The sequence below is a fragment of the Alexandromys fortis genome, unplaced genomic scaffold (genome assembly GCF_014885135.2).
Source record: "Alexandromys fortis isolate MF-2015 unplaced genomic scaffold, M_Fortis_MF-2015_v1.1 scaffold_323, whole genome shotgun sequence".
In the NCBI taxonomy this organism is placed as follows: Eukaryota; Metazoa; Chordata; class Mammalia; order Rodentia; family Cricetidae; genus Alexandromys; species Alexandromys fortis.
Genome location: NW_026068278.1, coordinates 115,539 through 127,631, shown reverse-complemented (window position 1 = coordinate 127,631; position 12,093 = coordinate 115,539). Strand labels below are relative to the sequence as shown.

The 12,093-nt window shown below is 39.6% G+C and overlaps 1 gene segment (V, D, J or C); it reads left to right on the top strand.

The window, feature by feature from the left end:
• The first annotated feature begins 9,626 nt into the window (after nucleotides 1-9,626).
• Nucleotides 9,627-10,131, top strand: LOC126494678 (Ig heavy chain V region 914-like). The segment is given in 2 exon segments: nucleotides 9,627-9,672; nucleotides 9,774-10,131. Coding segments are annotated over 2 exon segments (404 nt in total).
• The last annotated feature ends 1,962 nt before the right edge of the window (nucleotides 10,132-12,093 follow it).

The window sequence follows — 12,093 nt, the reverse complement described above, 5'->3', positions numbered from 1 at the left end:
GGTCAAAAACCAAGTCCAAGTTAAAAAAGATCAGAATTGTAGACAGAAGGTTATAATTTCCCACATTAATAGACTTAAAAGAGGTGATCTCATGACTGCAGCGGGAAGGGCAGTCACTAGAGTAGAAAGAGCTGATGGAACAAGGTGGAGAGGGAACAAGTTCACAGTGCATTACAAGAGTTGTGTTCTAGATTCACATAATAGCAGTTTAGGAACTTGACACACTTCAGCTCTTGACATAGTTCCATGACATGACATCCATGAGATAGTTCTAGACATCTACAAACTATGAGTTCACTCCAGGAATAAGGAAAGGTTTGAATGAATGAAAAGCTCATTGCTTGTCTGCATATGTGTATGTTTGCATATGACTGTGGAGGCCACATGTTGACTCTCCTAATGTTGATTAGGAGAGTCTTCCTCAAATTCCCATTAACTTATTTTTTGACATAGGTTCTCACACTGAAACTGGAGCTCACATGTTTAGATATGTTAATAAGAATACTGTAACCTATAAAAGAAATAAATGTATAATGATTTTAAAGGAGAAATATTTTGGTAATTATGGATTTTTAAACCATTTATTGCCTAGATGAAAATGAAAGCCATGAGACAATTCCCTTCAATGTCCTCAAAATTCTTCCAGTTACGCAACTGCTCAATGTGTGAAAGATGAAGGACCTGGGAAGGAATGAAATAGAGAAATAGTAATCAGAACATATTTTGTGAAAATATTTTCAATAAATAAATAATTTTTAAGACTCTTCATATGAATGTCAAGAATAGTGATGCATGCATTTAATCCAGTTACATGGGGGCAGTGGCTAGAAAAGATTTCATAGTTCAATATCAGCTTGGTCTACATAGTGAGTCCAGCCAAATAAAATGTGCTAGTCAAAGAAACATAAGAAAGAAAGTCAGCCCTCTACCAGTGAATATGTTTTGGAATGTACATTTGATGGGAGACTGCATGTGTGTGTTTGTGTATGTGTGTTTGATAATGTGTTTGTGTGTTGTGTTGGGATATGTGACTCTATTTATAAGTGTGACTGTATGTTTGACTGTGCTTGCCATGTCTGTCCTCTTGCCAAAAGAATTTTAAATTATTCCAGACTATTATTTTTTATTTGATGAAAACCATACCCAAAGGCATCATGGGAAGAGAAGGGATAATATCATCTTAGGTCTCACAGATAATTATAGAGAAAAATCAAATCATGTAAGAAGGCAGGAGACTTAAAGTGGGGACTGAATCAAAAATCACACAAAAACAATGCTTACCAGCTCACTCTCCATGGTTGTTCATGGTTATACAACTCAGAAACACCTGTTCAGGAATGGCACTTTCTAATCTGCCTAAGCCTTCCAAAATCAAATTTTGAATCAAGAAAATGTCCTACAGTCTTCCCTGATACTAATCTGTTGCAGGCATTTTCCCACCTCTTACATTCTTCCAGCCTACCCTTCTTTAGTGTTCTCCGAGACTTGGGGGAACATGAATAATTCTGAAGTCTTTGATGTATTGATTGTGTTTATTAGATTTGTGCAACAAACACCTTAGCTCTCTTTGTAGCTGAGTGTTCAAGCCATTAAATATCACATCACCCATTCCCAGGTAGGCTTTATAATAATAGATACAAATAGTACTTATCGATAAAATATTTTCATTTATTGCTGCACTGGTTGTTTTTCTATTCTGTAAAATATACCTAACAGGAAGCCACGGCAGAAACAAAGAGTCTATTTGAGTGAAGGTGTTAGGGGCACAGTCCATCATGACAGGAAGGCATGGCACACAGGACTTCTCACACTGCACCTGCATTCTGATAGTAGAGAATAAATCAGAGAGAACTGGTGTATAAGAATTCAAGATGCACACCCAGTGACACAGTTCCTCCTGAGGTACTACCTCTCAAGCATCCCACAGCATTTCTAAAGAGAATCATCAGATAGAGAACATAGTTTATACATATGACCCATTTGAAGCAAGTCCACTTTCAAGTGACTACATATACTTAATTAGTGTTTTTTATTCAATTGAAGTTTTGATATTATTTACATCACCTGAGCAAAATGTAATGTAAATTATGAATTTTTAATCCATTCTTCGTATATATATAAAAAATAATGCCAAGAGTTCAATACTTAAATGCCTTTATAAATGGTCCTAAGACCTCTGCCTGTAATTATTTGGATCAGATGGATGCTGGGGAGACTCTCAGATGAGATGAGGGCAGGAAAACGGTGCTCAGAATACACTCTGTGGATAAAGAAACTACTTTCAGTGAAATTGAAACATTATATTTTAAAAATCTGTGTTTGACAGTCAGGCACAGTGCCACATACCTTTAATCTGGGCACTAGGAAGACAGAGGCAATAGTATGTCTTGAAGTTCAAGACCAGCCTTGTCAACAGTGATTCCAGGTCAGACAGAGTGGACCTTTTGAAAGTTCCATCCCTGGAACTATAAATGGAGATGTTTCTGAGTCTGGCTTTGGTGCTATGTGTCAGTTTTTGAGTGTGCATATATGACGGGTTGTGGGTTGTATGTGTGTAATGGGATTTGGGACTGCAACTGTGTTTGTAACTATTCTTTGTAAGTGTGTGTATTGGGATGTTACTTATCTGGGAGTGTGACTATGCGTGTGCCTGTGATTATGTGACTGCAAGTGCATGTGTGTTGGGATTGTGACTATATCTATAAATTTGAATTTTGGTATGTGAGTTATTGTATATTCAGATATTATAACTTATCTATAAGTGTTACTCTGTGTCATGTGTGTGTGTGTAAGTGTGTTTTGGAATGTGGAACTGTATGTGTAAATGTGATTCTGTGTGGCTGTGGTTGCAGTTGTGCACTCTATTACCTCTCCCACATCCACCCTCTCATCAGAAGCATTTTATGCCCAAGCTCTTCATATGTGAACTTCTGAGTCCTTAACACCATGTCCCAGGAACACCAAGTCCAGCCAAATCAAGGTCCACAGGCAGACATCTGATGTTTCACAAAGCTTCCCAAGACAGTGCTCATCTCTTCTCTGAGTCAAGATAAGTGTACCATAGTCTATGAATATAAAATCCATCTGTGCTGTGTTTTTATTGATTGTCTTCTAGAACTTTAGTACAAGTTAAATTCCTCAGGGGCAGAAGGAAACCACAATTAAGTGAAAGGGATTTATTGATATGTTATTCCAGGTCAAAATATAAGAAAATAATAAATAAAGGAAGGAAGTTTAAAAAAACAGAGACATTTGCAAATCCAAGAGGAGCCTCAGGCCTGCATTGGTCTCAGTAGTTGGAACAAATTTATTGTCATCACCTCAAAATAATATTTTAGATACACTGGCTACAGTACATATCTGCTCCCATGGCCTTGTCACATGCATGGCTGTAAGAGAGTGTAACTCATGGCAGTATGCAAAGAATGGGTGGACACCTTGGGTAAGATGGCAGGGAGCTGAGTGTCCAGGTGTATTCTCATTTGTGTTCCTTATGCAGGTCACAGGGAATATGGGGCAAGAAGCAGGTATGGACCATATATAACAACAATGTATTACAGTAACAAGCTCAGCAAGACAAGAACAAATCCTAGTTATGATAACAGGGAATGAAGCAGGGAATGTTCTTGAGTCACCCATGAGAAAGGAAGTTTGAAAACATGAGATGATATCTGACACTGGCCTTAGGTCTCAAAAATAAATATCACAACCTACAATAGTGAAGAGGCTGACACATTGGTTCAATAGTGTCATGAATGTTATGGGAATGACTAAATCTTTCTTATTGGATTTAAGGCCCACTCCCCAAAACTTGAAATTATATCTGGTTCCAAGAACCATACCAGGAACCCATGACATGATAGATCATAAGCTCTAGGAGAGAATTTAGCACTATTATTCTGTTAAATGAACATTATATTAAACAAATCCTTAAAGAATTTAAAATTTATACTATATATCATTGTATTTCTTCAGCTAAATCAAAACTTTGATTTTTGGAGGTATTAATTAATACAGAGACCTAAAACTAGTCCACATTTAGAGAATAGGAGGCCTTGAAGTCTTTAATCTAAATGGGACATTTCAATCATTTCTTCACTTTCCAAGATTTGGGGATCAAAAATAGAAGAGAAATAAAAAGAGCTTTAAGGGGCAGAACTTAGGGATGATGTCATTGAAACAGTGTTTTCCAGGCATGGCAATGCTGCTACACTTGTGAACTCACAGCAGCTGTAACTACATGCACAAGATCACACTAACCGCCATAGCATGGGATGCCTAACTCAGGACTCACAGCATCTGTAACAGCATTCACAGGATCATATGAGCCAATAACTTAGCATGGGATGTCTCAATCATGAAGTCACAGCAGCTGCAACTGCATGCACAAGATCACACAAGACTGAGGGGCCACTGGCATGGTGTTGAAATAAGAAGCGGCGGCGGGGCTGCGTCCCCAACACCCCGGCCGCTTGGCTAGCTCATGCCCGAAATAACAACACACAAACTGTATTCATTTAAGAACTGCTTGGCCCGTGAACTCTAACCCTTACAGGCTAATTCTCGCACCTGGACTAGCCCATTTCTAATGATGTGTGTAAGCACCCCAAGGTGTGCTTACCGGGAAGATTCTAGCCTCTGTCCATCTTCATCGCGTGTGCCTCAGAGAGCAGAGCTATCGCGTCTACCCGGGAGAGCTGAGCATGGCGTCTCTTCGGGAGCAGAGCAGAGTCTGACCTCACTTCCTCTTCCACCCAGAATTCTATTCTGTTTACTCCTCCCATCTATGTTCCAAGCCATGAGGCCAAGCAGCTGGTTTATTATAACTTAACCAATGAAATCAACAGATTGATATATGACACTCCCACATCACTTCCCCTTTTTCTGTTTAAACAAAAAAAAGAAGGCTTTAACTTAACATAGCAAAATTACATATAACAAAACAGTTATCAAGTAAAAATTACAATAATCTATATCATAACTAAGAAAAACTATAACTATAGCTAACTATTCTTAACTCCATCAAACAGTCCAGAAAGATACAATATTACCTAAACAAATAAGAAATAAGCAAACTCTCAAACTCTAGAAATGACAGAGACATCTCACTGCCTGGACAGTCACCCAAAGTTCCTCTGTACCGTTGGGGCATCCATCTTCAGCCTAGAGGCCCATAGTTTCCAGCAGACATTTCCACAAAGCAGGAACTTTCAAAGGCAGTCACTATCTGCTTGTCCTGAAGAATGTCTTGCAGACTCTTTCATGAATCAGGAACCCCGAAAGATCATCTCACCTTTAGGCAAGTTCAGCAGTCCTCTCTCTGCGGGTTCTCTGTGTCCAGTTTATGCAATAGTCCAGGCAAGAGCAGTTTCTTGCCCAAATGGCTATCAAACTCCATAAGGATCCTCTTCGATGCCCATCTTCCTCTTGAAGTAGATTGGTGCTGCCAGGAGCAGAGTGTCTCATTGTCATGAAAAGTCCTAAGTTATTAAAACATTTAAAATGCCATATTCTCTAGCCTTTGAAAGATATGAAGAATGCCTATCTAAAATATATCTATGCACATCTAGAAAATCTTAACTAACATAACTACAAGCTTAACTACTATTAATGATTATTCATTAACAACCTATATACATTCAAAATTGACCTTAAATCTCTATCAATAAAGCAAAATCTATACTAATGCAAATTATTCATATCTATATCATATCCCCCTTTAAATGTAAAAGAACATTTATAAACAATATTTGGGAACATGGGCGTAGTTTTTTCTCTCCAAACTGCTTCCTGCTGAATGGGGGCGTCGTTAATTAGGTCTTTCATGGTATAACCTGTGTGCTAGTTTCATCTCAGTTGGCAGTTGAGCGAAGCAATTTTCTGAAGGTATTCACAGCAACCGTTCAGGAGGGCGTGGTCCATCATACCATATCGGAATAGAAGAAATGAACAGGGTCTCATCCTCTGTGAAAACAAAATAGGAAACTCCTTTCGAAAGCATCATGTCCTTAGATCCAAATTTCAAAGTCAAGGCATCAAAATCTCTACGATGGATTAGTTCAGCAGCATTTATAAACAAATATCTTTTGGCAGCTGTTGCTCCTTCCTCAGCATTCAAACAATTCAAAGAGAGCATAATAGTATACAGTATCAAGATTCTCTGTGTATTTTCCATCTTTGTACGCTTTATTTTAACCTCTATTTCGTTTATTTTTACTTTTATTTTATATTCTCTGTATCTCTTTGACCTGGAATAACTCTGTAGACCAGGCTCTCCTTGAACTCTCAGAGATCCGCCTGTCTCTGCCTCCCAGGCATTGGGATTAAAGGTGTTTGCTACCACACCTTGAACTCACAGAGATCTGTTTGTCTCTGCCTTCTAGGCACTGGGATTAAAGGCGTGTGCTACCACACCTTGAAGTCACAGAGGTCAATCTCCCTCTGCCTCCCAAGTGTTGGGATTAAAGGCGTGTACTACCACACACAACTTCTCTTTTTCTTACTTTTTTTTTAAAAACTTTTAACTTTTAGCTTGCATATATTTTTAACACACTGTAAATCATTTAAACATTTTCTTTATCTTTGAATCTCTTTACTGTATATCTCTCTTTTTCTGACCACACGAGCCTTTAAATTACTGAGCAATATGAGTAGGATTAAAGCCGTGGCTTTGCCAGCTAGATCCAGTCCATTCCTTAGCTTTCCAGCCTCATGGCTGAGGTACCGGTTGTAGCCATGTTTACTGCCACAACTCTATGGCATTTCAAGGTCCCTGCCAGCAAGCGAGCTTCAGCAGCCTGTGCTTGCAAACCACACGAACCGCCTGCGTAAAAGAGTCAGAGTTTGCCGTGGCAGGACAGCCCAGAAAGCCGGCATTTTTAAACGGCACAGCTTTTTTCCTGCTACAGCTGAAAATCGAAAAGCATGCGTTCAGCTTTTCGTCAACACCATTTAAGTGTTTTGTGGCAGGACCTCTTAATGAGCTGCAGGGTTTTGCAGCTGAAGCTGAGTCAGGAAGCCTCTCTTAGATGAGAGTGCTTGCTTGCCTCTAGCAAGCAGAGGAGACCCGAGAAACTGCTGCTACCAAGAAAACATGCTTTACTCTTTCCCAAGCTTTTTCAGGCTTTCTGTGGATTCAGTTGTCCACACGTCTGGGCGCCATCTGTTGAAATAAGAGCGGCGGGGCTGCGTCCCCAACACCCCGGCCGCTTGGCTAGCTCATGCCCGAAATAACAACACACAAACTGTATTCATTTAAGAACTGCTTGGCCCGTGAACTCTAACCCTTACAGGCTAATTCTCGCACCTGGACTAGCCCATTTCTAATGATGTGTGTAAGCACCCCAAGGTGTGCATACCAGGAAGATTCTAGCCTCTGTCCATCTTCATCGCGTGTGCCTCAGAGAGCAGAGCTATCGCGTCTACCCGGGAGAGCTGAGCATGGCGTCTCTTCGGGAGCAGAGCAGAGTCTGACCTCACTTCCTCTTCCACCCAGAATTCTATTCTGTTTACTCCTCCCATCTATGTTCCAAGCCATGAGGCCAAGCAGCTGGTTTATTATAACTTAACCAATGAAATCAACAGATTGAAATATGACACTCCCACATCAGCATGGCACCGGGATTTATCTCTAATGTATCTACTGGTTTTTTGGGATCCTATCCTCTTTGGATGTACACCTTGCTCAGCCTAGATATGGTAATGAGGGCCTTGGAACTTCCACAAGGCAATGTGCCTTATTTTCTGAGGATTAGATGGGGGTAAGGTGGGAGGGTGTGTGGAGGTAATGGGAGCAGGGGAGGACGTGGGAACTTGGATTGGTAGTATTTAAAAAAAAATGAATAAATTTAAAAAACTAAATAAGTGAAGGACTCCACCAGTTCTTAGTAGGATGAGAAGTTGGTCCCAGATGAAGTTGCCTACCAAGTTACTTGATATTTACAAGTGTTCCTTAATCATTTGCTTTCTGAATTTATTGTTTTGAGCCTCAGTTATATAGTTTATATTATTTTCCTTTTTTCATTAGGATCTCTACGTATGATATTATTTCATCCACCTCCTCCCAAATCTGGCAAGCATGGGGGCCGTATCAACCTTATACTTATTTAAGCACAGTTAATGCTGCCCATATGTGCATTGTGTGAACCCATATACTGCAATATTGGAAGCATACCTGTGACCATACCCTCAAAAAAAAGGGACTATGTCCCTTGTCCAGAAAATACATTTCCACCTGCTCCTCTATAAGAAGTAGGGTCAATGAATTATCAGCCCTATCTATACCAGGCTGGTTTGGCCATAGTTAGGATTATACAGACAACAGCAGCCATTATGAGGCCATGATTGTAATATCCATGACATGTCCAGAAGACAGCATTCCACAGCACCCCTCCCTGTGTTCCACTCCTCACATTCTTCTCACGTCCTCTTCATCAGTGTTCTCTGAGCCTTGGAGGATGTTGAATAATTTTGAAAATCTTATATCACACAACATACTGAAGATTGGGAAGGACATTTTCTGCCTTATTGAAAATCCAGATTGTGTGTTTGAGACTCTGTGCATGTGGTTTTCTGACTTCTGTTTGGTAGGCTCGGAAATAGAATGGAAGTCAAGACAGGAAAAGACATTTTAAGTGAGAGGCAAGAAGGAAGGAAATGGCACAGGTTAGGACAGATGTTTTAATTGAAATGTTGGGTGTAATGAGAGAAAGGGGATGAGAGAGTAGAAAGCATGAAAATTCAGGAAAATAAAAACAGTCATCTGACAATACTAATCTGAGGCCAAAGTTCTGTGTTTTGTTATAAAAACGTATTAAGTGCCTTCATTATGTTGATATAAATATGCAGAAATAAAAAATGACATAAGACAACATCAAGACAACCATGAGTTGCCTGGTATCAAGTTGGGGAAAAAGAAAGGCACAGTGGGAAGTAGAAAGTGAACTTAGGAAAAATTTCAGAATGCAAAAGATTACATGCTGCAAATATAAATATATCTCCATAGCAATCTGATAGGAAGAAAGACAACCAGAAGGAATGTCTCATTTGTAAACTTCCGGGGAGCATAGGACAGCATTTCTCAGAACTGAGGAAAACCAAAAAAAAAAGTCTCAAGTGTTCCTTTCACAGAGAAGGGGTTTCACCTAGAGGCAGGTGTCACTCTAGGCAAATTCCACCTCAGGAAGAAGGACATGTCCAGCAGAGACAACAAAGGGAAGGACAGAGATAATATCTAGAAACACAGCAGTGTGGAGCTTTTCAATTTCACATTGATCCTAAAGAGACATGACAGTGTGGAAACACAAACATTTCTATGCATATGGTGAAAAGGGAACTAAGTACAGTGTAGAGAAGCCCTAAGAAGGAAAATGTTTACGCAGAGCTACATTAATGCTTCAATTTCTGTAACTGTCATCAGTGTGTATGATGACTTATATCTGCTGAGTACTGCCTTCTGCCCAGGTCCAACTACAGAGCTTGCTATAGCAGGAAGATATGTAAATATGACTTATTTGTTTCCATAAAAACTATGCCTGTCCTGACCCTGCAGCTCTGGCAAGGGAGACACACACTGGATTCCCAAGTCCTTCCAGTCAGGGTTCAGTGCTCAACACAGGCCACTCTCCATGGACTTAGGGCTAATACTGGTTTTCTCTGTCCTTATTTTAAAAGGTAATTCACAAAGATGAGATGCTGTGTGTTGTGTGTACATGAGAAAGAGAAAAAAATGTCTTTTGTGTCAGTTTTCTAACCAGAATTCTCTGTGTTTATAGGTGTCCAGTGTGAAGTACAGTTGCTGGAGTCTGGGGGAGGCTTAGTGCAGCCTGGAAAGTCTCTAAAACTCTCCTGTGCAGCTTCTGGATTCACCTTCAGTAGTTATGCAATGAGCTGGGTCCACCAGGCTTCCAGGAAGGGTTTGGAGTGGGTGGCAACCATTGTTATGGTGGAAGTAGCACCTACTATACCGACGCTGTGAAGGGCCAGTTCACAATCTCCAGAGACAACGCCAAGAACACACTGTACCTGGAAATGAGCAGTCTGAGGTCTGAGGACACAGCCATGTATTACTGTGCAAGAGACACAGTGAGTGAATGCTACTGTGAGCTCAGACACAAACACCCCTGTGGGTAACACAAGACCAGCATGGGGCGCTGAGAGTACTTAGAAATCTGGGTGACAGAAGAACCTGCTTAGAGAAGCAATGGAAGACTGAACTTCTCAGTGTTTGCACTGCCTCTCCATATCACACTTAGCAATTTTCTCTACATGTATAATGTGTAGTAATCCTTGAATGTCCATTTTTTTTTCCAATTTCTTTTTCCTATTGGGTTGTGTGTGTGTTATTTATTACAGTGTTTCTCCTTGTTTCCCTTTAACTCTATCTGTCTACCTGTCTCTCTCAATGTCAATCTCTGTCTCTGCCTCTGTCTCTCTCTGTCTCTCTGTCTCTCTGTCTCTCTCTCTCTCTCTCTCACACACACACACACACACTTTCTCTCTAACTCTCTCTGTTTGTGTGTGTGTTTATGTGCTGACATATGATGATGAACAGCTTCTGTGTTTCTCTTTTCAATGTGTGACAGACACTGTTACTCATATGTGCAGTCTGCTCTCATTTTTACCTTTTAATTCAGGTGTGTGAGTGGAACATGAATAGTGAGATTCTAGCACATGCTGTGGTTCAGCTACACAGTAGTCTTGAGAAGGTCATGGAGTCCAGACTCAGATAGGGGTCACCAGCTGAGGGAAAAGTTTCCTTCTACTTCTCCTTGTCCTCTTCCTTCTGTTTTCTTTATTTGGTTTGATTTATCCACAATACCCCAACATTCTTGAGATCCATGCTAAGTAAAATGATCCTTTACAGAATCAGTTATAAGTGCTGGGCATCAAGGAAAAAGAATTTCTGTTCCTCGTGTATTTGTTAGTAGTCCGTAAATGCAGGCTTCAAAAATTATTTTCAGTAGAATAATGTGATGTTTTAAAAGATTGATCTCAACTTGAAGCTCTGTGGTAAAGTGTGTTGGGATCATGTGAAATGTCTTAAGTTTAAGAACCAAACTCTCTTGAAAGTAGGAATTAAGCACTTAGGAAAATATCATTTCTTACTTTGAGAGACTTAAATGAGCAATTCTCATTGCTGGAGAAGAAATGGAAGTCCTCAGATTAGGAAATGCAGTTGTAAAGTTGTAGAGAAGGAACAAGTCTACAGGAGTTCATCTCTTGACTTCCATAGCAAGCAGTTCATCCAAGGTATGCAACATCCATGACACAGTTTTAAATGACTATTAACTGTGGATACAATGCAGGGTAATGAAAATGTTTGGATGTCTTGAAACCTAACTGTCTAGACTGTGTGTGCATTGTGTATGGTTTGCACATGTATCTGAAGGCAAGAGTTGAGACTGAGTATGTTTATTGGTTCATTTCTACCTTATTTTTGAGACAGGATCTCACAGTGAACCTGGAGCACAAATGTGCAGATATATTCTTGGGATGGCAAGTTTTAGAGAACCTCCAGTTACAACCCCCTCCAGTGCTGGGATTATAGGATAAACAATCACACACAGTTTCTAATCTAAGTGTTGTGGATCAAGCTAAGATACTAATACTGGATGGCAGGCTTCTTACCACTGAGCCAACTGTTGAGCCCTAGATACTATCACTATACATTGATAAAAGAATTGTAATATATAAAAGCAAGTACATGTATTGTAAAAAAATTTAAAAGAGAAAATGCATTGCCAATTATGGATTTTTAAACTATTAACTGTCTATATGAAAATGAATGATGTGAGTCCTCATAAATAACCCTTAAAAATTGCCATTATGGAATTCTGGAAACGGTGAAATGGGTAGGATTTGCAAAAGAAAGAGAATGTAAATAATTATCAGAATATATTGTATTGAAAGTTTTTCAAGGTAATAAATTCTTTAATTATCGACCACAGTGTATTTGATGGTAGGGCATGGTGAAATACAGTGTTAATACATTCAATATAGAGAGAGAAGCAAAAAATTCTCTCATACCTTGATCTATTTGGAAAGTCTCCACCACCTAGATAGATGACCCTGTCAAAAATGAAAAAAATTCAT